The sequence below is a fragment of the Myxocyprinus asiaticus genome, chromosome 11 (assembly GCF_019703515.2).
Source record: "Myxocyprinus asiaticus isolate MX2 ecotype Aquarium Trade chromosome 11, UBuf_Myxa_2, whole genome shotgun sequence".
NCBI classification, from domain to species: Eukaryota; Metazoa; Chordata; class Actinopteri; order Cypriniformes; family Catostomidae; genus Myxocyprinus; species Myxocyprinus asiaticus.
Window position 1 is genome coordinate 50581448 of NC_059354.1, and position 27499 is coordinate 50608946.

At 39.0% G+C, this 27499-nt stretch overlaps 1 protein-coding gene across 1 annotated transcript; it reads right to left on the minus strand.

Annotated features, from left to right (window-relative positions):
* Nucleotides 1-1327: 1327 nt before the first annotated feature.
* On the minus strand, nt 1328-27462 carry fancb (FA complementation group B). The gene is made up of 9 exons (XM_051710622.1): nt 27328-27462; nt 21849-22820; nt 17898-18053; nt 17733-17822; nt 16975-17103; nt 14489-14670; nt 6912-7318; nt 5354-5582; nt 1328-2871 (listed from the first exon to the last, which is right to left on the minus strand). The coding sequence occupies exons 2-9, from the start codon at nt 22761-22763 to the stop codon at nt 2454-2456; spliced, it is 2526 nt and encodes an 841-aa protein (XP_051566582.1). The 5' UTR covers nt 22764-22820; nt 27328-27462; the 3' UTR covers nt 1328-2453.
* Between the last annotated feature and the right edge of the window lie 37 nt (nt 27463-27499).

Consider the following 27499-nt stretch of genomic DNA (forward strand, 5'->3'; position numbering starts at 1 on the left):
TGTCAATAATGACAAAAGTTACAGTTGTAAAAAAAAATAATAATAATAATAATAATTTCACATTGTATATTTTCTCAAAACGTCTATAACCCAAAATGTAGCTTATCTGAAACACTTACACCAGACTTGCTGTTTTCCAGTCAACCTACATAGACTTCTTACTTGAAGTCAGACGTTTAACTTGGAAACTGGAGCAGAAATCTAGGTGACGGACGGGATGGGGGTGCCCCTCAAGTGTTTCGAGAAACTCTGTTATCGTCCGACTAGGGGCCTTGAAATGGGACAAAATTCTGCCAAAATCTGGGACGTCCCAGCTAGTGCCGTACAGTTGCCAACCCTACATCATGCAAACATGTCGGCACTCGGGCGACTTACAGAGTTAAAAATGTCCTCCTCGTTCATCGCCATTGCCCCATCCCGTCACAGAAACACAGACAAACAGATGTACATATGAACATAGTTGATGTTTAAAAAGTACATTACTGAATACAATTATTTCAGAAATATTAGTAACCCAAGTGATTTACTTAAAGGGATAGTTCACTTTCACATTCTTATTCGCATTCTTCGTGCATATCCACATCTACTGGTCAGCACTGGTCATAGGTGGAGATTTATAGTAAAAAAGGACTTAAATATTGATTTTTTTTTCTCACTCACACCTATCATATCACTTCAGAAGACATGGATTAAACAACTGGAGTCTTATGGGTTACTTCTATACTACCTTTGTGTGCTTTTAGGAGCTTCAAAGTTCTGGTCACCATTCACTTGCATTGTGTGTGTGTGTGTGTGTGTGTATATATATATATATATATATATATATATATATATATATATATATATATATATATATTTATTTTATTTTTTCATTTTTTTTTGCTTATAGATTCAGAAAACAGCTAATGTTTTTTTTGCATTTTCTGACTATTATTTCATATGTCAGGCTTTATAAGGTTAATACAGACACAAAGCAAATAGAGCTGCCATTAAAAATGCTCATTCAAAACAATCGTCCACTTCAAGCAAACTTGCTGCAGGCAGTGTTTCCATGGAAACCATTTTACCTCCCAGACCATCAGTCTAGACGGAGAAGTCTGGAGATTTTTTCCCCTTCAAAAGCAAAAATAAAAACTGTAAGGTAATTCATTATACAGTTGTATGAAGTAGTGTTTTTAGAAAACTCTAAACTCTTGTTAACTTAAAACATTTTCCCTAAAATTACAGTTTGTATTAAGTTCTAGTTTCACTAACGATATTAGCATGAGATCACACCTTTGATTAGGCATTTAAATGAATAATTGAATATACAGCGTGCTGATGAAACATCTTTTTTTTTTATTCGCAGTTGAATTGCATAGTGAACAAAAAGCTTTCTACAAATAGCCATTTTTAATGTACAAACCGTACAGTTTTAGCAGTAACAAAACCAAAACACTGTACCAGAGGACCTGAATCCGCTCTTGCACAGAGAGCTGTCCGTCAGTGTGTGTAGAGATCACACATAACACATGTGTTTCCCTGAGGATGAACTGCAGGGCGAGATGTGACTGGCTGAGCAGTTTTGCGACTGAGGTCAGCTTAAGAGTTTCCTGTGGAAATGTCACAGAGATATTAGAGGCGTGAAGACAATCTAAAGAGGTAGAAGCACCGTGAGACATCTCGACCCTCATAAACTCCCCGGAGTGGACGGCAAGCTGAATGTAACGTGCACTATTTTATTATATTACATTCATTTTGCTCACCCTGAAATGAAACTTGTGCCATTATTTATTCAGCCTCATGTCATTTGAAACTCATATGCTGTTATTTTTCCACGGTACACCAAAGGAGAAATTTTGAAGATTGTTTACGCAGTTCTTTACCATACAACAACCGTTTATAGTGACCACTGCTGTCAAGCTAAAAAAAAGGACCCCAAAAAACACCATAAAAGAACCCTTAAAGTATTATACAAAGTAGTAAATTTGACTGTGCACTATATTCCAAAATCTTCTGAAATCATATGAGAGTTTTGTGTGAGGAACAGACAAAAATGTAAGTTGTTTATCACTGAAAATCTTCCTTGTGCTTCCATTAAAGGAATCAATATTATGCCACAAATACTACCGACTGAGCTTAACTTGTGTTGAACCCGAAATATTAATTTAAACAACGACTGACTGTGATACGACATTTAATGAGATGCAAATGAGGCTCAAGAGCGCTATCGTACGGCTTCAGAAGACTTGGAATAAAGTGCTCGAGTCATATAGACTACTTTTATGGTGCTTTTGTGTCCTTTTTGGAGCTTGAAAGTAAATATTTACAACCAATATTGAATACACTATTTCTATATGGAAAAGATCTGCTCGGACATTCTGCCTAACATCTCCTTTGTGTTTCACAGCTGTAAGAAAGCCATATCGGTTTAGAACGACACGGGAGTGAGAAAACAATGACAGAATTTTCATTTATGGATGAACTATTCCTTGAACTTGAGATAAATCCGCCTGTGCTTCCATAAGCGCGACTTCATCACTGCGCAGTTGTGTGTGAATCAAGCGCTCCACGAGTGTGCTATAGCGCGTGGCGTCCACCAGAGGTCGCAGTCTCTTATTGTACCGGTCTCTTTCTCTCTGCCACTCGTCTCTCAGTCTCTGGAGCTGCTCTGAGGAGGCTGCTGATGTTTCTTCTCTCTTTATTTCTCCTTCGTCACACTGCAGTACAGACGACACCTCCTGTGTTACAGTCTGTATCTCTGTCTCCAGAGTTTGAGCGAGAGCCCAGGCGTCTCGGCGTGCCCTGGGGGTCTTGAGCAGCTGTATGTGATGCGACACAGGCAGGAAGTCACAGAGCGAATGCAGGAACTGCAGCAACTGCAGCTCGTCTCTGCAGAGCAAGAGAAATGTATCAGATTTCAAAAAGTGTCATTGTAGCTTGAAAGAATGACATTTTTAACATTCAAGGCCCAGACTATTTTCGGTAAAATAATGACTGTTTTCACACAAGTTTCCCAACACTCTTCATCTTCTATTAGTTGCACAAACAGACAGTCGCTCCCCAAACTTCACTGTTGCTTTGTCGAACTGGTCAGGATGCTTAAGAAATATGTTTTCAAAGCGGCAGAATGTTGCTTACCACAGAAATTAATTTCGACTTGTTCCAGCGAGGCACTTACAATGGAAGTCAATGGGGTCAATCCGTAAACGTTTCAAATTTAAAACGTTTAGCCACAAGACTAGGGCTGAACAATTGTTTTTTAATTGTGATTATTTTGAAAAATATTGTGATTTGATAAACTTTAAATAAATAAAAGTGTAAGTGATTCAATTTAACCCAAATTAAACCATGTTTTGCCCATGCTCTACTGCCGAAAAACTGTTCTTGAAAGGGTGTTCACACTAAATTAAAACATAAAACAGTGAAAACATCACAATCACATTGCATCTGTCTGCTTTTGTTTTTTTGTCCAATTAGTGAAAAGGTCAGCCCACTTTTCATCATTTGTTTTTTAACCCAGTCAACTTTTATATTATTTCATTGTAATATAATAATAAATGCAAGTTATTAAAGGAACAGTTCACACAAAAATGAAAATTCTCTCATTATTTACTCATCCTCATGATATCCCAGGTGTGTCCGACTTTCTTTCTTCAGCAGAACACATTTGAAGAAAAATAGAAGAATATCTCAGCTCAGTAGGTCCTTAAAATGCAAGTGGATGGTGATCAGAACTTTCAAGCTCCAAAAATCACAGACAGTCAGCATAAACGTCATCCAGCGGTTAAATTAATGTCTTCTAAAGCTACACGATCACCTTTGGTGCAAAAAAGATAAATATTTAAGTACTTTTTAACTATAATCCATCGCTTCCGGTATGCTTCATGTGAGCACCGAGTTCACGCGGTCTCTCGTGTGATGAATTCGTGTTGCCATGTAACGGACGTAATCTCACGTTCTTCTCTCGGTTGTGACATCCAGGATGAGCACACAAATGCACCAATGTCAGTAAAGAAACAGATAATAACAGATCTAAATTAAAACCAACAAAGCTTCCGTACAGCGTTCCTCCTTCTCACTTGTAAACAGCGCTGCTCTTCCGGGTGTGTCACACATGTGCCTTAGTTCTCGTGTGAACATGCCAACACGATTACGTCACACGTGCATAATGCTGCTGACCGGAAGCGATGCTTTATAGTTAAAAAGTACTTAAATATTGATCTTCTTCTCACCAAAAGTGACCATATCGCTTTAGAAGACATTAATTTAGCCGCTGGAGTCGTATGGATGACGTTTATGCTGACTGTCTGTGATTTTTGGAGCTTGAAAGTTCTGATCACCATCCACTTGCATTTTAAGGACCTACTGAGCTGAGATATTCTTCTATTTTTCTTCAAATGTGTTCTGCTGAAGAAAGAAAGTCAGACGCATCTGGGATATCATGAGAGTGAGTAAATAATGAGAGAATTTTCATTTTTGTGTGAACTATCCCTTTAAAGTTCAGAAATGATTAAATAAATATAATTACTATTGAATAATAGTAATAATAATTATTATTATTCAATAGTAAATTATTTCTTAACTTGCTTGTGGCATTGTTATGCAGTCCAGTTAAACCCTCAAGCTTTTATTTTGGCAGGGAAGTGAAGTTTCTGTTTGTAATTGAGTTGACAACAGCTTTTAATGCAGTAAAATGCTCTCATCTTCCCTTATGTCCACAAAAATTCAGTGTCATGGGGTTACTTTTAAATTGCTGCAAACATATGTGAAATTACGCAAATGTACAATTAAAGTAAATCCGGAGCACTTTAAATATAATGCGCTCAGTGCACGATAGCACACCGAACTCGGAGCACATCTGTCCTCAAGGATTCATGTGTGTCAAGCACAGAAACCACTAAAACACTGAAAATCACGAGCCTCACGTGAGCTCTGAGTGTGTGTACTGAGCCCGTTTACATGTGTTTAAGAAAGCTCTACAAACTGAAGACAAAACCGCATTAGCGTCGAGCAACACAGCAGGCAGTGCGTTTAGATGATTCATTTATTTAATTAAACCACAGCCCTTGCGGTCTGATAATCGCACTGGGTCACATCATCGATTTTATTTAAAATAATCGTTCAGCACTACACAAGACAGTATTTTGATATTGAACAATTTACACACTTCAGTTTAAACATGGCAAAATGTGTTAAATGGAGCTGATGGTACTAAACTCTTACAGTATAAGCAGCTCAAAGCATTAGCAAATTTCATAAACCAACATGTAAGATTCAGTGTTGGCTATTTCATATGTAAAAAAAGGATGGATGATTAAATCGTGCATTTAATGGATGGATGGAGAGACAGACATAGTCTACATGTTGTCACCTGCAGTGGACTGTCAACACTCCCTGAAAAGGTGTGTTCTGCTGCCAGTGAAAGAGCATGGCGGTAGATAAGCATGCAGAATACTGCGGCTCGACCTCCAGCCGCTCAGCGAGCAGGAACTCCTGCAACCAGCGCTGCACATCTGTCAGTGTGTGATCGGAGCTCTCAATGAGGAAAAACCACACGTCCAACACCGCCATCAGACTGAGCAGATCTTCTCTCGCCTCTTCTGAATATAGAGAAAATCAAATATGACACTTCTGAGCTTATGATGTCTTTTCAAGAAATAGTTCATCCGAAAATGTATTTTTTTTTTCCATTAATATGTTGGCTTGAGGCTGTCTACACTGGATGCTTCGACGCGAATGTTGTAAACCGTATAATTTGTGTAGTAGCGCCAGTGCGTGCAGCGCAAAATGGAACACGACACCTGTTAATTGTCGCCGCAACGGACACTTCCAGTGTAAACAGCATCGTTTTTTATAACGGGGTTCTATTGTGTTTGACGTGACGCACGCGTCCGGTGTAGATAGAGTGTTCAGGCAGTCGCACACCGGATGAGAAGCGCCACACCGCGGCTAGGACAAGGCACAGGTATCAAACACGGGGCACATCGATGAGGTTCAGGTTGCAGACAGTACATACAAAAGTTACCAAGGTAAATAAAAACATTTGTTTCGAATTTTAGAACGTGTCATGTCGTCCGCAAATGGAACGCCCAACTCCCAATGCGCTCTAAGTCCTCGTGGTGGCGCGGTTACTCACCTCAATCCGGGTGGCGGAGGACGAATCTCAGCTGCCTCCGCGTCAGAGACAGTCAATCTGTGCGTTACCGTGGAGACGAAGCACGTGTGGAGGCTTCACGCTATTCTCCGCAGCATCCACGCACAACTCACCACGCGCCCCACCGAGAGTGAGAACCACATTATAGCGACCACGAGGAGGTTACCCCATGTGACTCTACCCTTCCTAGCAACCGGGCCAATTTGGTTGCTTAGGAGACCTGGCTGGAGTCACACAGCATGTCCTGGATTCGAACTCGTGACTACAGGTGTGGTAGTCAGCGTCTTTACTCACTGAGCTACCCAGGCCCCCCTTTATTAAGCTTTTTCTGACTTTCAGACAAGGCTTTGTCAGGTGTTTTGTTTAGTTTTCCTCATACAACCTCATATCGTTCTAAACCCACATGCTGTTGTTTCTTCCTGTGAAACTACAAAGTAGAATTTTTTAAGAATCTTTATGCAGCTCTCATACAGCAAACGTTATCATATGGCTTCAGTAAACTTGGAATATAGCACACAAGTCATATGAACCACTTTTATCATATTTTTCAGGTGTTTTTTTGACAGTCGTGGTCAAATTAAAATTAGAAATTCATCAAATTAAAGATAAAAATGCACATTGTAATGCTAAAACTGCCGATGACTTCAGACCGATTGCATTTTGGCTCTAAAAAAGGCTAGATAGATTCGGATTATTTTATTTTTGTGTGCACTATTCCGATAGGACTGATTCACATATCAAAATGGTTGTAAATATTGTCGGATTGTTCTCTTACCTGTGTTGAGTTTGGAGTCTTTTAACAGTCGGGGCTGAAACTTTCCCAGTGAAACATCTTTTATATCCAGTGAGATTTTCCCGCAGTGTTGAGAAACTCGACCACATTGTTTAGAAGAAGGTCCGAGTGGTTGTTTGCTGCTGTAATGGAGCATGAGGGAGCATTTGACGCTGCCAGAGGTCAATATAGGGGTCAAATCGGTGACGGTGAGCAGGGCAAGTGTTGGCATGATCTCATCACCTGGACAATCAGCCTGTCTGATCTTCTTTGCCGCAAACGGGTCATGACTGATAGTTGTATCTGATGTGTGGTACTGAAGGGTTTTACTCCTGCTATTCACAGCAACATAAGCGGATCCACTATGACAGTTTTCCGCTATGATTGAACCACTTATATTCTCTACAGACCTACAGGAGAACCAAAGCAGACGCTAATGAATGAATGAAAGCACACACAAAACCAAATGATGTTTAATAGAGCTGGGTGATATAGCTTAACAAATATTTACACAGATTTTTTAAATAAATACAATTGTATTAATTCATTAATATTTATATCTTTAACTTATTAGTCTTATCAAACTCCTGTAATTAGCCAACTCTGATTTAAGTCTCACGAGTCTAAAGTACATATAACAGAATATAAAAATAGTTCTTTGTTCATTCGGAGTAGGTCATGACGATAATGTTTAGAGGCATTTGTTCAGGAGTCAACACTTTGTGTTTCATGCTGTAGATTCAAAAGAACCGGCTCAAAAGAATCATTCGTTCAGGAATCATACAACACTGGACGTGCAGTGTGTTTCGTGGTGTAGATTCAAAAGAACCGGTTCATAAGAGTCATTTGTTCAGGAATCATACAACACTGGATGTGTAGTGCGTTTCGTGGTGTAGATTCAAAAGAACTGGTTCATAAGAGTCATTTGTTCAGGAATCATACAACACTGGACGTGTAGTGCGTTTCGTGGTGTAGATTCAAAAGAACCGGTTCATAAGAGTCATTTGTTCAGGAATCATACAACACTGGACGTGCAGTGTGTTTCATGGTGTAGATTCAAAAGAACCGGCTCATAAGAATCATTCGATAAGGAATCATACAACACTGGACGTGCAGTGTGTTTCGTAGTGTAGATTCAAAAGAACCGGTTCATAAGAGTCATTCGTTCAGGAATCATACAACACTGGACGTGCAGTGTGTTTCGTGGTGTAGATTCAAAAGAACCGGTTCATAAGAGTCATTCGATAAGGAATCATACAACACTGGACGTGCAGTGTGTTTCATGGTGTAGATTCAAAAGAACCGGCTCATAAGAATCATTCGATAAGGAATCATACAACACTGGACGTGCAGTGTGTTTCGTGGTGCAGATTCAAAAGAACCGGTTCATAAGAATCATTCGTTCAGGAATCAGCCTACACTGGATGTGCAGTGTGTTTCGTGGTGTAAATTCAAAAGAACCGGCTCATAAGAATCATTCGTTCAGGAATCATACAACACTGGATGTGCAGTGTGTTTTGTGGTGTAGATTCAAAAGACCCGGCTCATAAGAGTCATTCGTTCAGGAGTCATACAACACTGGACGTGCAGTGTGTTTCGTGGTGTAGATTCAAAAGAACCGGTTCATAAGAATCATTCGTTCAGGAATCAGCCTACACTGGATGTGCAGTGTGTTTCGTGGTGTAGATTCAAAAGAACCAGCTCATAAGAGTCATTTGTTCAGGAATCATACAACACTGGATGTGCAGTGTGTTTCGTAGTGTAGATTCAAAAGAACCGATTCATAAGAGTCATTCGTTCAGGAATCATACAACACTGGACGTGCAGTGTGTTTCGTGGTGTAGATACAAAAGAACCGGTTCATAAGAGTCATTTGTTCAGGAATCATACAACACTGGATGTGCAGTGTGCTTCGTGGTGTAGATTCAAAAGAACCGGCTCATAAGAATCATTCGTTCAGGAATCATACAACACTGGATGTGCAGTGTGCTTCGCGCTGTAGATTCAAAAGAACCGGCTCAAAAGAATCATTCGTTCAGGAATCATACAACACTGGACGTGCAGTGTGTTTCGTGGTGTAGATTCAAAAGAACCGGTTCATAAGAGTCATTTGTTCAGGAATCATACAACACTGGATGTGTAGTGCGTTTCGTGGTGTAGATTCAAAAGAACTGGTTCATAAGAGTCATTTGTTCAGGAATCATACAACACTGGACGTGTAGTGCGTTTCGTGGTGTAGATTCAAAAGAACCGGTTCATAAGAGTCATTTGTTCAGGAATCATACAACACTGGACGTGCAGTGTGTTTCATGGTGTAGATTCAAAAGAACCGGCTCATAAGAATCATTCGATAAGGAATCATACAACACTGGACGTGCAGTGTGTTTCATGGTGTAGATTCAAAAGAACTGGCTCATAAGAATCATTCGATAAGGAATCATACAACACTGGATGTGCAGTGTGTTTCGTAGTGTAGATTCAAAAGAACCGGTTCATAAGAGTCATTCGTTCAGGAATCATACAACACTGGACGTGCAGTGTGTTTCGTGGTGTAGATTCAAAAGAACCGGTTCATAAGAGTCATTCGATAAGGAATCATACAACACTGGACGTGCAGTGTGTTTCATGGTGTAGATTCAAAAGAACCGGCTCATAAGAATCATTCGATAAGGAATCATACAACACTGGACGTGCAGTGTGTTTCGTGGTGCAGATTCAAAAGAACCGGTTCATAAGAATCATTCGTTCAGGAATCAGCCTACACTGGATGTGCAGTGTGTTTCGTGGTGTAAATTCAAAAGAACCGGCTCATAAGAATCATTCGTTCAGGAATCATACAACACTGGATGTGCAGTGTGTTTTGTGGTGTAGATTCAAAAGACCCGGCTCATAAGAGTCATTCGTTCAGGAGTCATACAACACTGGACGTGCAGTGTGTTTCGTGGTGTAGATTCAAAAGAACCGGTTCATAAGAATCATTCGTTCAGGAATCAGCCTACACTGGATGTGCAGTGTGTTTCGTGGTGTAGATTCAAAAGAACCAGCTCATAAGAGTCATTTGTTCAGGAATCATACAACACTGGATGTGCAGTGTGTTTCGTAGTGTAGATTCAAAAGAACCGATTCATAAGAGTCATTCGTTCAGGAATCATACAACACTGGACGTGCAGTGTGTTTCGTGGTGTAGATACAAAAGAACCGGTTCATAAGAGTCATTTGTTCAGGAATCATACAACACTGGATGTGCAGTGTGCTTCGTGGTGTAGATTCAAAAGAACCGGCTCATAAGAATCATTCGTTCAGGAATCATACAACACTGGATGTGCAGTGTGCTTCGCGCTGTAGATTCAAAAGAACCGGCTCATAAGAATCATTCGTTCAGGAATCATACAACACTGGACGTGCAGTGTGTTTCATGGTGTAGATTCAAAAGAACCGGCTCATAAGAATCATTCGTTCAGGAATCATACAACACTGGACGTGCAGTGTGTTTCATGGTGTAGATTCAAAAGAACCGGCTCATAAGAATCATTCGTTCAGGAATCATACAACACTGGATGTGCAGTGTGTTTCGTAGTGTAGATTCAAAAGAACCGGTTCATAAGAGTCATTCGTTCAGGAATCATACAACACTGGACGTGCAGTGTGTTTCGTGGTGTAGATTCAAAAGAACCGGTTCATAAGAGTCATTCGATAAGGAACCATACAACACTGGATGTGCAGTGTGTTTCATGGTGTAGATTCAAAAGAACCGGCTCATAAGAATCATTCGATAAGGAATCATACAACACTGGATATGCAGTGTGTTTCATTGTGTAGATTCAAAAGAACCGGCTCATAAGAATCATTCGATAAGGAATCATACAACACTGGATGTGCAGTGTGTTTCGTGGTGTAGATTCAAAAAAACCGGTTCATAAGAATCATTCGTTCAGGAATCAGCCTACACTGGATGTGCAGTGTGTTTCGTGGTGTAGATTCAAAAGAACCAGCTCATAAGAGTCATTTGTTCAGGAATCATACAACACTGGATGTGCAGTGTGCTTCGTGGTGTAGATTCAAAAGAACCGGCTCATAAGAATCATTCGTTCAGGAATCATACAACACTGGATGTGCAGTGTGCTTCGCGCTGTAGATTCAAAAGAACCGGCTCATAAGAATCATTCGTTCAGGAATCATACAACACTGGACGTGCAGTGTGTTTCATGGTGTAGATTCAAAAGAACCGGCTCATAAGAATCATTCGATAAGGAATCATACAACACTGGACGTGCAGTGTGTTTCATGGTGTAGATTCAAAAGAACCGGCTCATAAGAATCATTCGATAAGGAATCATACAACACTGGATGTGCAGTGTGTTTCGTAGTGTAGATTCAAAAGAACCGGTTCATAAGAGTCATTCGTTCAGGAATCATACAACACTGGACGTGCAGTGTGTTTCGTGGTGTAGATTCAAAAGAACCGGTTCATAAGAGTCATTCGATAAGGAATCATACAACACTGGATGTGCAGTGTGTTTCATGGTGTAGATTCAAAAGAACCGGCTCATAAGAATCATTCGATAAGGAATCATACAACACTGGATGTGCAGTGTGTTTCATGGTGTAGATTCAAAAGAACCGGCTCATAAGAATCATTCGATAAGGAATCATACAACACTGGACGTGCAGTGTGTTTCATGGTGTAGATTCAAAAGAACCGGCTCATAAGAATCATTCGATAAGGAATCATACAACACTGGACGTGCAGTGTGTTTCATGGTGTAGATTCAAAAGAACCGGCTCATAAGAATCATTCGATAAGGAATCATACAACACTGGATGTGCAGTGTGTTTCGTAGTGTAGATTCAAAAGAACCGGTTCATAAGAGTCATTCGTTCAGGAATCATACAACACTGGACGTGCAGTGTGTTTCGTGGTGTACATTCAAAAGAACCGGTTCATAAGAGTCATTCGATAAGGAATCATACAACACTGGATGTGCAGTGTGTTTCATGGTGTAGATTCAAAAGAACCGGCTCATAAGAATCATTCGATAAGGAATCATACAACACTGGATGTGCAGTGTGTTTCGTTGTGTAGATCCAAAAGAACAGGCTCATAAGAATCATTCGTTCAGGAATCATACAACACTGGACGTGCAGTGTGTTTCATGGTGTAGATTCAAAAGAACCGGCTCATAAGAATCATTCGATAAGGAATCATACAACACTGGATGTGCAGTGTGTTTCATGGTGTAGATTCAAAAGAACCGGTTCATAAGAGTCATTCGATAAGGAATCATACAACACTGGATGTGCAGTGTGTTTCATGGTGTAGATTCAAAAGAACCAGCTCATAAGAATCATTCGTTCAGGAATCATACAACACTGGATGTGCAGTGTGTTTCATGGTGTAGATTCAAAAGAACCGGCTCATAAGAATCATTCGATAAGGAATCATACAACACTGGATGTGCAGTGTGTTTCGTTGTGTAGATCCAAAAGAACCGGTTCATAAGAGTCATTCGTTCAGGAATCATACAACACTGGATGTGCAGTGTGCTTCGCGCTGTAGATTCAATAGTGGCACTTGAGTGCCGCTGAATGGTAGCGCAGGAAACACAGTAAATATTTTAGCACAGTGTTCAAAAACCGTTTACAGAACAATAAGTCGGTTTCGGTATTTCATTTTTTTTTACCCATTTTTTTATTAATCATATTCAGAACTGGTTCATAGATTCCAACCGTATTCAATTATATATATATTAGGGTTCCAACCCTATATATTAATATTTATCTATTTGCTCTGAAATGCCTGAGGTGTGATTTGTTTTTATTTTTTATGCACCAACAAAGCAATATATAGTCACAAACAGTAGTGCATAAATTGTTCACTAAAACACTTTAAACCATGTAAAATACCCACAGAGACTAATGTGAATATTTCTGAGTGATGACGCAAGTGAATCACTTCATTAGCATCATGAATCGGTTCATTGAAATGGAATGCACTGATTCACAGAAATGAATCAAACTTACCAACCGAAAAAGATTACGCTATTAATACGCTAGATCTGTTTCAACGCTCTCATACTCACGAGTCCCGAGACAAAGAAAGATTGTGAACCAGTCTAACGACACGCTCTTTAGTAAACTTAATGGCTAAATTAAAAGCATCCTAAAATCATCGCAATATTCACAGTGTTGGCTCTTTTCGGCAATATTCGCCATATCGCCCAACGCCAGTGTTCGTGTTAGTAACAGAAAAGGACTAATGACCAAGCCGAATCTCATTACTGTATCGTTATGAGACGACCAGAAATATCTGCAGCTAAAGCGCAGTAGGGCTGTAATCAGTAATAACAGCGAGTGCAGGAGAGCGAGCTTCAGGAGCCAATTGAGAGACTGTGTAACCATGGAAACCAGATTGCTATGTGCTGTGGAGGACAATTAGGCCATTTTTAGAAATGCAGCTGGTCTGTTGTTCATCTGGGATGTTACATAAACCTTCACCTGACCTGAAGGAAGACCTGTTGCTCAGCATGATCACATTATTTCACTTTAACTGTACCACTACACAGGAGAAAGCTTCTCCCTGAAATTATTGCATGTTGGTTGGTTATTTGGTCTTTGAGTTTAAATTCTAAGTAGGGCTGAGCAATGTATAAAATATATACACATTCAATGAGCATGTTTACATGCACAACAATACGCTGATAACTATCAAAACTCAGATAAAAAATAAACATACAAAAACGATATTTTAAATAATCAGGTTAATCTCTGCTTTTGACAACAAAACATAAACAGATATTTGCACAACACCTGCGCACAAAGGATAAGCCGATAAGAACGTGTTTACATGCAACGCGGAATTGGGGTAATGGGCATAAATCTACCCGTTTATGTTTACATGATCACAAAATTTTCAGAATATTAAGCACAGTCGGTGTACAAACGTGCATGTTAAAAAGATCAATGACTCTGCATGGCATTTTTCATAATTAAAATGCTTTAATAAAAATACATGTACTGTAATTAAATAATGCCGTTTTGTTGTTTTATCATATTTGTGCATACTAAAAATAATAATATAATTTTTCCTTGTGTTTATTAACACAAAACTGTGTGGGAAAACATGCTTAGATTATTTTAGCTTGACTTTTACAGTATTTTACTTCTTAAATTAAACATTTCGAACCTACTTGGCTTCAATGGCTGAAATGAAGGTTCCTCTGATTTAAAACAAACTCACACTTTTCAGTCATTTCAGAGCAAATACATAAAGATCAATTCATTAAAATTATATTTTTGCATTAAAAATATTTTTTAAGCCAATGTATATTTCCCAGCCCAAATGTTAAAATCTGTTTTTTAATTAGACTCCCTCAACAATAACAGTTCAGCATCATAATGTCGTAATTTCATTTCTAGAGTCCAAGTATAAAATCTAATTGTTAATGGTCATTTCATAGTCAATAGAAATGACAACCGAGATACTGTATATTTAGGACTGATTTTTATAAGGCTACTACACTGGTTTGGTTGCATATGTCTTGAGAGATGATGGCAAACACAACGTTACAAGAGTGTCTTACATGTTATTTGTTGTTGTGAGAATGGCACCAAACACCAAACTCTGCCCGAGGACTCTCTGCCAAACTCTATCCACCTTCACAAGTGCTTCAGCACATTCAGTGTGCATCTGATCATCCCAGACGTCAACCGCTCCATCATCATCATCATCGTCATCGTCATCCCACAGAGACACAAGACCCTCCTACAACACATGTAAACACAATTAAAGACTCAGGTACAGTGCTGAATATTAAATTAACTGTAATTCCAGGGGACAAATACTTCTGACACTGTCTTTTCTACACTTTTTATACTGTACTTTCAAATGACACACTATATTACCTCCAGTATTTGGGTAATTGACAAATAAGGCTGATAAAAATTAGAAATCTTTCAAAAATCTAATTTCACACGTGTCTAGTTCGTAGAAATGTAATCTTTCTGTCCAATTTGGTTTTACACATTTTTGAAAAACATGTATTGCAATTTCTAACAAAAAATTGATTTAATGTCTTTAAAAATGTCATGTGGTGTAACCATTAAAGTATTAATGTATTAAAAAGTATTAAAATACACAACTTATTCATTTTAAAAAGTTTTCAAACACATTTTTCAAGGTAAAATATTTTTTACAAGTATCATGAATTTTTGAGTCAAGATGTTTTATCATGGTTACACCACATGACCTGAACAAAATGTGCTTTTTCATAAAAAGATCAAAATATCAGATATTATTAAAACTTTACATTTACTAATAAAAAATTACATAAACATCAAAATGCATTATACATGTTGGTTAAGCGACATGCCTGATTTGTTAGACAAGTTTTTCAAATATTAATACATTGAAAACAAATCTTTCTGGTCCTTTTAAATAATAATAATTAAAAAAAATAATAATAATAAAAGATTACTCTGCACTACTCTTTTTTTTTTTTATCCTCAAGAATTTTAGCTTTAATGAGACTGAATTGGTTTTTACTGTCTCCGGACGGTTACCCCACATGACGTTTTTTACTTTAAGCAGCAGAAAATGTATTATTCTGACAACATTTCCTTTTTTTTTTTTTAGCTTTAATGAGACAGGTTTTTTTTTTTTTTTTACTGTCTCCGGACGGTTACCCCACATGACATTTTTCACTTTAAGCATCAGAAAATGTATTATTCTGACAACATTTCCTTTTTTTTTTTTTTTTTTTTTTTTAACTGTCTCCGGACGGTTACCCCACATGACATTTTTCACTTTAAGCATCAGAAAATTTATTATTCTGACAACATTTCCTTTTTTGTTTTTAGCTTTAATGAGACCATTTTTTTTTTTTTTTAACTGTACCCCACATGACATTTTTCACTTTAAGCATCAGAAAATTTATTATTCTGCCAACATTTCCTTTTTTTTTTTTTTTTTTTTTTTTTAAGAATTTTAGCTTTAATGAGACAGTTTTTTTTTTTTTAACTGTCTCCGGACGGTTACCCCACATGACATTTTTCACTTTAAGCATCAGAAAATGTATTATTCTGACAACATTTCCTTTTTTTTTTTTTTTTTTTAGAATTTTAGCTTTAATGAGACAGTTTTTTTTTTTTTTTTTTTTTTTAAACTGTCTCCGGACGGTTACCCCACATGACATTTTTCACTTTAAGCATCAGAAAATTTATTATTCTGCCAACATTTCCTTTTTTTATTTTTAGCTTTAATGAGAAGTTTTTTTTTTTTTTTTTATACTGTCTCTGGACGGTTACCCCACATGACATTTTCCACTTTAAGCATCAGAAAATTTATTATTCTGACAACATTTCCTTTTTTTTTTTTAGCTTTAATGAGAAGTTTTTTTTTTGTTTTTTTTTACTGTCTCCGGACGGTTACCCCACATGACATTTTTCACTTTAAGCATCAGAAAATGTATTATTCTGCCAACATTTCCATTTTTTTTTTAGCTTTAATGAGACAAGTTTTTTTTTTTAACTGTCTCCGGACGGTTACCCCACATGACATTTTTCACTTTAAGCATCAGAAAATTTATTATTCTGCCAACATTTCCTTTTTTTTTTTTTTTTAAGAATTTTAGCTTTAATGAGAGTTTTTTTTTTTTTTTTTTTTTTTAAACTGTCTCCGGACGGTTACCCCACATGACATTTTCCACTTTAAGCATCAGAAAATTTATTATTCTGCCAACATTTCCTTTTTTTTTTTTTTTTTTAAGAATTTTAGCTTTAATGAGAGTTTTTTTTTTTTTTTTTTTTTTAAACTGTCTCCGGACGGTTACCCCACATGACGTTTTCCACTTTAAGCATCAGAAAATGTATTATTCTGCCAACATTTCCTTTTTTTTTTTTTTTTTTTTAAGAATTTTAGCTTTAATGAGACAAGTTTTGTTTTTGTTTTTTTAACTGTCTCCGGACGGTTACCCCACATGACATTTTCCACTTTAAGCATCAGAAAATTTATTATTCTGCCAACATTTGTATGGATCATTTTTTATCTCGCTGTGAAAGTTGGTGGGACCTGTTCTGGAGCAGATATCACGTGTGTTCTGCCTGATATCAGGTCAGTTAAAGCCAGTACAGACTGCTGTAAGACTCTGTCCTTCACATACACGTCTCCCTGAAGCTCCTCCAGGACGTTCAGGCCACTCTAAACACAGAACAAGAGAGACAAGGAAATAACATTACCAAGACCTATATAACTTCATGTTTGTAAAGAGAGGAATGTTTGGGGTTCAGTACAGCTTCAGCTCTATGCTGTTACACCTGAATATAACTGACACGTGCTTTATTGACAATGCAATGAAAGTTGGATTGCAAGTGCATTATTGTACACATTTCTGCATGTCGCAGGTGCTGAAAACAAAGTTAAACTTGTATTAAACCCTGAACACTCCTTTTAAGGGAATAATTCACCCAAAAATGACAAATCTGTCATTATTTACTCACCCTCATGTTGTTCCAAACACACAAATCTTTGAAGAATCTTCACACAGCTCTTTTCCATACAACAAATGCATATGTATTCCACAGAAAAGTAACTGCATATGGGGTTGGAACAGCAGGAAGGTGAGTAAATGATGACAGAATTTCATTTTTGATGAACTACTCCTTTAACAAAACTTTTTAAAGATGCAGAACAACCACAAGAAATGTCTTGATAAAACAAATAAAGCGCATGTTACTTTATTTCTTTAAGATTATTATTTGTGAGACAGAAAACTGATTCAGAGTAACAATTATTATACTGTGTCAGACATTTGAATGAAGATCTGTTACCTGCAGTCTGGATTCTAAGGCTTGCACCATGAGAAGATGGTTTTCCTGAGCCGTGTCTGATGCATTCAGGACCTCACCGTCTCTTCCACACTACAAAGTATGTATAGTTTTAACACAACAGAGTCTAACCTCTAATGACATCTAATAATATCAATGTTGACGAACAGAGTAAGTGATGCCACACAGATCCGTGAGGAGAAAGTTGCTTAGTAGCTCTCCTGAAGAACTCTGCTCTTCAAACACCAACAGTATCTGATCGCTCCCGCATCCCAGGAAGTCATCAATGAGGAGCAGACGCACACCTGACCAACAACACGCCACCTGACATGGGCACACAGTATTAATACATAAACAGGCTGTTTAAGGACTGGCGATATGTGGAATACAAGATACATTCTTGATACATTTGCTCATGATTTATATCAAATGAAGCAATATTGTGCAATTGTGTTTTTTTTTTTTTTTTTATGCAACACCTATATCACCCATGTGAAAAACTAACTGCCCCCTTAAACTTAATCGCTGGTTGTGCCAACTTTAGCAGCAACAACTGCAACCAAACGCTTCCGATAACTGGAGATCAGTCTTTCACAACGCTGTGGATGAGTTTGGCCCACTGTTCTTTGCAGAACTGCTTTAGTTCAGCCACACTGAAGGGTTTTCGAGCATGAACTACCCGTTTAAGTTCCTGCCACAGCATATCAAAACGGGTTCAAGTCAGGACTTCGACTAGGCCACTCCAAAACTTTCATTTTGCTTCTTTTGAGCCATTCAGATTTGGACTTACTCCTATACTTTGGATCATTGTCTAAGTTGTGCATGAGCTTCAACTCACGGACTGATGATCAGACGTTCTCCTTTAGGATTTTCTGGTAGAGAGCAGAATTCATGTTTCCCTCAATTACTGCAAGTCGCCCTGAAGCAGCAAAGCATCCCCACACCATCACACTACCACCACCATGCTTGACCGTAGGTATGATGTTCTTTTTGTGGAATTCTGTGTTTGATTTACGCCAGATGTAACGGGACCCCTGTCTTCCAAACAGTTCCACTTTCGACTCATCAGTCCACAGAACATTCTCCCAAAATGTTTGAGTAACATCAAGGTGTGTTTTGGCAAAATTCAGACGAGCCTTAACGTTGTTCTGGGTTAGCAGTGGTGTTCACCTCGCCACTCTTCCATGGATGGCATTTTTGGCCAGTGTCTTTCTGATAGTGGAGTCATGAACAGTGACCTTTATTGCTGCGAGAGAGGCCTGCAGTTCCTTGGATGCTGTCCCTGGCTTTTTTGCTTGGCTGACTTCCTGGATGAGCCGTCGCTGTGCTCTTGGAGGAATTTTGGAAGGTCGGCCACTTCTGGGAAGGTTCACTACTGTGCCAACTTTTCTCCATTTGGAGATAATGGCTCTCACTGTGGTTCTTTGGAGTCTCAGAGCCTTTAAAACAGCTTTGTAACCCTTCCCAGACTGATATATATTCAATCATCTTTTTCCTCATCATTTCTGGAATTTCTTTTGATCTTGGCATAGTGTGCTAATGGGTGAGACCTTTTAGCCAACTTCATGCTGCTGAAAAAGTTGTAATAAGGTGTTGATTTGATTGAACAGGGCTGACAGTAATCAGGTCTGTGTGTGTCTTAGTCCAGCTGAACCCCATTATGAATGCAGTTTTATAGATTTGGGGATTTAGTAACTAAGGGGGCAAATACTTTTTCATACAGGCCCAGTTGGTACTGGATAACTGTTTTGCTTCAATAAATAACATTATCATTTAAAAACTGTATTTTGTGTTTACTCAGATTGCCTTTATGTTAGATTTTGTTTGAATTTATTTTTAAAATTTAGTACGAGATATACACAAAAACAAGAAATCAGGATGGGGGCAAATACTTTTTCACAGCACTGTATGTGGCAGTCTGACTATCTATTTAGCTGGCTGACTGTCTTACTGTAATGTCTATATAACCATCAAAATTCAAACTTTTTAAACAAGTCTAAACTTGGGGCCTGGGTAGCTCAGTGGTAAAATACGCTGGCTACCACCCTTGGAGTTCGCTAGTTCGAATCCAGGGCGTGCTGAGTGACTCCAGCCAGGTCTCCTAAGCAACCAAATTGGCCCGGTTGCTAGGGAGGGTAGAGTCACATGGGGTAACCTCCTCGTGGTCGCTATGATGTGGTTTGTTCTCGGTGGGGCGCATGATGAATTGAGCGTGGTTGCCACGGTGGATGGCGTGAAGCCTCCACACGCGCTATGTCTCCGTGGCAACGCGCTCAACAAGCCATGTGATAAGATGCGCGGGTTGACTGTCTCAGACGCGGAGGCAACTGGGATTCGTCCTCCGCCACCCGGATTGAGGCGAATCACTATGCCACCACCAGGACTTAGAGCACATTGGGAATTGGGCATTCCAAATTGGGAGAAAAAGGGGAAAAATCCCCCCCCCCCAAAAAAACAACAAGTCTAAACTTTTAAACATTCAAAGTCTTTGTCAAGTCAACATCAAAGTTTGTCTTGCCAAACTTTACCATCTAGATTTTTACTGCATTTTACTTCTTGCATTAAACATTTTAAACCTGCTTGACAACAGTGACAAAGATGTTCTAGAGCGTATGCATTGTTAACACAAATCTGTATGAGATGTCATGCATACAGACCAGTTTTACTACAGTATCTTTGTAAAAAAAAAAAAAAAAAAAGTGCATAAATTAGTCACACCAGTACATTTTCTGCTACTTTTAAATATTTAGGTGTGAACAGAATTATAACTTTTAAATGCAAGGACTGTGAACAGTGTTTCGATCAGGAATCCTCCAATACAGTAAACTTCTGTGCCATCATGTATCATGACTTTAGTCTTCAAAGAGCTGCCATTTCCTTCCTGTTTATCTATTATTAAACTTGTCAAATAATTTGAAAAGATGCATAACAGCAAACTGAGAAGACAGGAGCTGCTAAATTCACCAACTGCATTCTGGACTATTTCAGTAAGTACAGATGTTGTCATTGAACTAAATGGATTTTACTTCAGAATTACCACTGACAACATACAGTAATTATAGACGTGAGCTATAGGACAATGATGCCATCCTGTGATGATTAGTGTAAGAGCTTAATTTAAGGTTGAAAGTAAGAAATTTGAGATAAAGCCTATGACAATTAACAACATTTCACTCCAAATTCTCATTATCATGATGTGAAAAAATTAAAATTCTTATTGTCATTATTGTAATGTGAAAAAATGGATTTAAAGTGATAGTACACCCAAAAATGAATCATTTACTCACTCTCATGCCATCCCAGATGTGTATGACTTTCTTTCTTCAGCAGAACACAAATGAAGATTTTTAGAATAATATTTCAGCTCTGTAGGTCCATACAATGCAAGTGAATGGTGACCAGAATTTTGAAGCTCCAAAAATCACATAAAGGAAACATAGAAGTAATCCATACGACTCAAGTGGTTTAATCCATGTCTTCAGAATTGATATGATAGGTGTGGGTGAGAAACAGAAAAATATTTAAGTATTTTTTTTTACTCTAAATCTCCACTTTCACTTTTACATCTGAAAGTTACATGTGGTGCCTGATTAGTTTCACTTTCACATCTAAAAGTGAAAGTTAAAGTGGATATTTATAGTAAAAAAATATTTAAATATTGATCCGTTTCTCACCCACACCTATCATATTACTTCTGAAGACATGGATTAAACCACTGGAGTCGTATGGAGTACTTTTATGTTTCCTTTATGTGATTTCTGAGCTTCAAAGTTCTGGTCACCATTCACTTGTATTGTATGGACCTACAGAGCTGAAATATTATTCTAAAAATCTTCATTTGTGTTCTGCAGAAGAAAGAAAGTCATGCACATCTGGGACGGCATGAGGGCGAGTATATGATGAGAGAATTTTCATTTTTGGGTGTACTATCACTTTAAGTGAAAAAAATACTGTATAATGCAGTAAACAAAACTCAAAAGAATTGGTACATATTTTTGTGAAGAGTCACACTAAAACTAATCATCCTGATATGTGTTCAAAATAAAAAAAAATATATATATATTTTTTCAGTTGCTCAGTTTAGTCACCCACTTCATGTGCTGTACAATAAACACTCACCTGGAAAGTGTTTTTCCACACAGAACAAATATTACCCTCATTGAAGGTAATAACAATGAGACAGTCATTTCTCGGAGTATGAAGCATCTGAATTTTCAGAGGTTGCTCATACGGCAGAGGACAAACATCGTGAGGAAGTCCGTTCTCAAAATAAACCAGCTGTTTCATGCTTGTGGCCGCCAGTACAGATGATCTCAAAGACCCATTGTACTCTTCAGCAGAGAGAACAATCATACATCTGATAACAGAGCTGTACGCATTCGGCACCAGACATGCACCGTTCAACGTTCTCCCATCCTCCATGAAGTAAAGTATGTTGTTTACTTCTGTGACACTGAACTGTTCACTCAGGCCCGTGGCATTTTGGGCCCCTAGAACCACTAGGTTTCTTTGACGAAGAGGCAGTTCGCCAATAAATATTACAGTCACGGGAATCGGAAGCTCTTTCACACCACCAGTCTGTGAGGATGCGTAGAAGACGGTGTTTTCATGACACCACACCAATGTGGGGCCTTGCAATATTGCAATATTATCTCTCATCTCATACAGTAATACAAATTCGACATGAAGTTTTCCATCGGTGGGACTGCTTATGGAGTAAAGCATGTATTTAAACCCTGAGGTCCTTTTCTTGCACAGTCGCAGCAAAACACACGGCACTTTTTGCCTCTGTTGAACATCCACGGCAGAGCAACAGTGAATGATGTCTGTTTCAGCCAAGCTGTCCTTGTGCACTGGGTTCATGCTGTGATCTTTAACAGAGAACTTCTGGGAGTTCCTGTCGAAGGATAAACTGCAGAACGAGACCTCTGAGCCTCGTCGATGATCTCGAGTTTTTGAGCTCAAACTCTTGCACTGGAAAACCAGCACGTCACCTCGAACTGGAAGCATTTTGATGCACCGTTCTGCCGCCATTTCTGATGGTTTCTTCACAATTGATATGCTGGAGATAAGGGGAAAGAAACCTGGAACCTAAAAAGATGGAAAACATTAGAAAGGACATTAGACATGCCGGGGCTAGTTGTCACAGGGGCTTTATCTCAGTAAGGTTTAGAGTTAAAAGTCCACATAGAATTGCTTATCTTCTCTAGCAGTGGTTTTGTATGCTAGTTTCAAACACCTAGTTCTCAGGATAAGTGCTGGGGCAAGTTGTCACATTTTTGTTGGGGTAGGTTGCTCACGTGTGCTTTAAATGTTTAATTATTAGTTCAAATGTTATTCTATTTTTTGCATAATTGTTTTGATGTTTACATTTTGAGCCAATAATAGGCTTTTTAATGGAAAGTTCCCATTCTAACATCATGCCCTGCTATAGCACTCAACTTTGTTAAATTAATTGCATCTTTTTTTTCCCTGGGCAATAGTGGTGTAAATATTGTCATGTTTGATACCAGAAATGTTGGAAATGACTCTGAATCCAGGTTTTTATAAATAATTTCCATGTGTCGATTACAGACTAACTTTCTGGATTATTTAAATACGCTGGCTACCACCCCTGGAGTTCGCTAGCTCGCTAGTTCGAATCCCAGGGCGTGCTGAGTGACTCCAGCCAGGTCTCCTAAGCAACCAAATTGGCCCGGTTGCTAGGGAGGGTAGAGTCACATGGGGTAACCTCCTCGTGGTCACTATAATGTGGTTCGTTCTCGGTGGGGCACGTGGTGAGTTGAGCGTGGTTGCCGCGGTGGATGGCGTGAAACCTCCACACGCGCTATGTCTCCATGACAACGCGCTAAACAAGCCACGTGATAAGATGCATGGGTTGACGGTCTCAGACACGGAGGCAACTGGGATTCGTCCTCCGCCACCCGGACTGAGGCGAATCACTACGCGACCACGAGGACTTAAAAAAGCACATTGGGCATTCCAAATTGGGAGAAAAAGGGAAATAATAATAATAATAATAATAATAATAATAATAATAAAAAGGATAGTGATCAATGAAGCCATTTATTATCACATAGTTGTTTGGCTCCTTTTTAAATCATAATGATAACAGAAATCACCCAAATGGCCCTGATCAAAAGTTTACACACCCTTGAATGTTTGGCCTTGTTACAGACACACAAGGTGACACACACAGGTTTAAATGGCAATTAAAGGTTAATTTCCCACACCTGTGGCTTTTTAAATTGCAATTAGTGTCTGTGTATAAATAGTCAATGAGTTTGTTAGCTCTCACGTGGATGCACTGAGCAGGCTAGATACTGAGCCATGGGGAGCAGAAAAGAACTGTCAAAAGACCTGCGTAACAAGGTAATGGAACTTTATAAAGATGGAAAAGGATATAAAAAGATATCCAAAGCCTTGAAAATGCCAGTCAGTACTGTTTAATCACTTATTAAGAAGTGGAAAATTCAGGGATCTCTTGATACCAAGCCAAGGTCAGGTAGACCAAGAAAGATTTCAGCCACAACTGCCAGAAGAATTGTTCGGGATACAAAGAAAAACCCACAGGTAACCTCAGGAGAAATACAGGCTGCTCTGGAAAAAGACGGTGTGGTTTTTTCAAGGAGCACACTACTTGTTGACCCCTCTCCAAACATATGCTTATGGTTGTGACCATAAAGCTCTATTTTGGTCACGTCACTCCAAATGACAGTGTGCCAGAAGCTGTGAGGCATGTCAAGGTGTTGTCGGGCATATTGTAACCGGGCTTTTTTGTGGCATTGGTGCAGTAAAGGCTTCTTTCTGGCAACTCAACCATGCAGCTCATTTTTGTTCAAGTATCGTCGTATTGTGCTCCTTGAAACAACCACACCGTCTTTTTCCCGAGCAGCCTGTATTTCTCCTGAGATTACCTGTGGGTATTCCAAAATGGATTAAATTAATTATTTTCCTCTTAATTCTACAAACAATACCCCTTAATGACAACATGAAAGAAGTTTGTTTGAAATCTTTGCAAATTTATTAAAAATAAAAAACGAAAAAAAAAAAAAAAAATCACATGTAAGTAAGTATTCACAGCCTTTGCCATGACACTCAAAATTGAGCTCAGGTGCATCCTGTTTCCACTGATCATCCTTGAGATGTTTCTACAACTTGATTGGAGTCCACCTGTGGTAAATTCAGTTGATTGGACATGATTTGGAAAGGCACACACCTGTCTATATAAGGTCCCACAGTTAACAGTGCATGTCAGAGCACAAACCAAGCCATGAAGTCCAAGGAATTGTCTGTAGACCTCTGAGACAGGATTGTATTGAGGCACAGATCAGGGGAAGGGTACAGAAAAATTTCTGCAGCATTGAAGGTCCCAATGAGCACAGTGGCCTCCATCATCCGTAAATGGAAGAAGTTTGGAACCACCAGGACTCTTCCTAGAGCTGGCCGCCCGGCCAAACTGAGCGATTGGGGGAGAAGGGCCTTAGTCAGGGAGGTGACCAAGAACCCGATAGTCACTCTGACAGACCTCCAGCGTTTCTCTGTGGAGAGAGGAGAACCTTCCAGAAGAACAACCATCTCTGCAGCACTCCACCAATCAGGCCTGTATGGTAGAGTGGCCAGACGGAAGCCACTCCTCAGTAAAAGGCACATGACAGCCCGCCTGGAGTTTACCAAAAGGCACCTGAAGGACTCTCAGACCATGAGAAACAAAGATTGAACTCTTTGGCCTGAATGGCAAGCGTCATGTCTGGAGGAAACCAGGCACCGCTCATCACCTGGCCAATACCATCCCTACAGTGAAGCATGGTGGTGGCAGCATCATGCTGTGGGGATGTTTTTCAGTGGCAGGAACTGGGAGACTAGTCAGGATTGAGGGAAAGATGAATGCAGCAATGTACAGAGACATCCTTGATGAAAACCTGCTCCAGAGCGCTCTGGACCTCAGACTGGGGCGAAGGTTCATCTTCCAACAGGACAACGACCCTAAGCACACAGCCAAGATAACAAAGGAGTGGCTCCGGGACAACTCTGTGAATGTCCTTGAGTGGCCCAGCCAGAGCCCAGACTTGAACCCGATTGAACATCTCTGGAGAGATCTGAAAATGGCTGTGCACCGACGCTCCCCATCCAACCTGATGGAGCTTGAGAGGTCCTGCAAAGAAGAATGGGAGAAACTGCCCAAAAATAGGTGTGCCAAGCTTGTAGCATCATACTCAAAAAGACTTGAGGCTGTAATTGGTGCCAAAGGTGCTTCAACAAGGTATTGAGCAAAGGCTGTGAATACTTATGTACATGTGATTTTTTTTTTGTTGTTTTTTTTTGTTTTTTAAGTTTGCAAATATTTCAAACAAACTTCTTTCATGTTGTCATTATGGGGTATTGTTTGTAGAATTGAGGAAAATAATGAATTTAATCCATTTTGGAATAAGGCTGTAACATAACAAAATGTGGAAAAAATTAAGCGCTGTGAATACTTTCCGGATGCACTGTGTATATATATATATATATATATACACACACTGGCGGTCAAAAGTTTGGAATAATGCACAGATTTTGCTCTTATGGAAAGAAACTGGTACTTTTATTCACCAAAGTGGCATTCAACTGATCACAATGTATAGTCAGGACATTAATAACATGGAAAATTACTATTACAATTTGAACAGAAATGTTCAGAACTTCTTAAACTACTTCAAAGTGTTCATCAAAAAATCCTCCACGTGCAGCAATGACAGCTTTGCAGATCCTTGTCATTCTAGCTGTCAGTTTGTCCAGATACTCAGGTGACATTTCACCCCACACTTCCTGTAGCACTTGCCATAGATGTGACTGTCTTGTCGGGCACTTCTCACGCACCTTACAGTCTAGCTGATCCCACAAAAGCTCAATGGGGTTAAAATCCATAACACTCTTTTCCAATTATCTGTTGTCCAATGTCTGTGTTTCTTTGCCCACTCTAACCTTTTCTTTTTGTTTTTCTGTTTCAAAAGTGGCTTTTTCTTTGCAATTCTTCCCATAAGACCTGCACCCCTGAGTCTTCTCTTTACTGTTGTACATGAAACTGGTGTTGAGCAGGTAGAATTCAATGAAGCTGTCAGCTGAGGACATGTGAGGCGTCTATTTCTCAAACTAGAGACTCTGATGTACTTATCCTCTTGTTTAGTTGTACATCTGGCCTTCCACATCTCTTTCTGTCCTTGTTAGAGCCAGTTGTCCTTTGTCTTTGAAGACTGTAGTGTACACCTTTGTATAAAATAGTTTTTTTTTTTTTGGCAGTTTCAAGCATTGTATATCCTTCATTCCTCAAAACAATGATTGACTGAGGAGTTTCTAGAGAAAGCTGTTTCTTTTGTATCAATTTAAATATATATTTAAAAATATACCCACGCTGGAAAGATTCGACTACAAAGTGTGACGACTAGCCCCGGCCTCCCCTTTATGGTTTGCCATTGGAATTGTGTAATTTGGAACACATTCGTTCCAGAAAAGGTGTATTTAATATTTAATAACGTAGGCATGATACACTGGATGGCCAAGGACATAAAATCATATATGTTGGCAATGACAGAACACAAAGCATTCGTTCATACGATACCTGTATCTCTGATGTTTACGTTGTTTACTCTCGTATCTGTTTAGCATCTGTACGAGACACGCGCGTTTTCTTCCTCGTCAAAGCGCGCGCGCATTCTTCTTTCTTCCGGGTATTTCTTAAAGACACAGTTGAACGGCTCAATCACCGTTTCTCAAATAAGTGATGTCGTCAG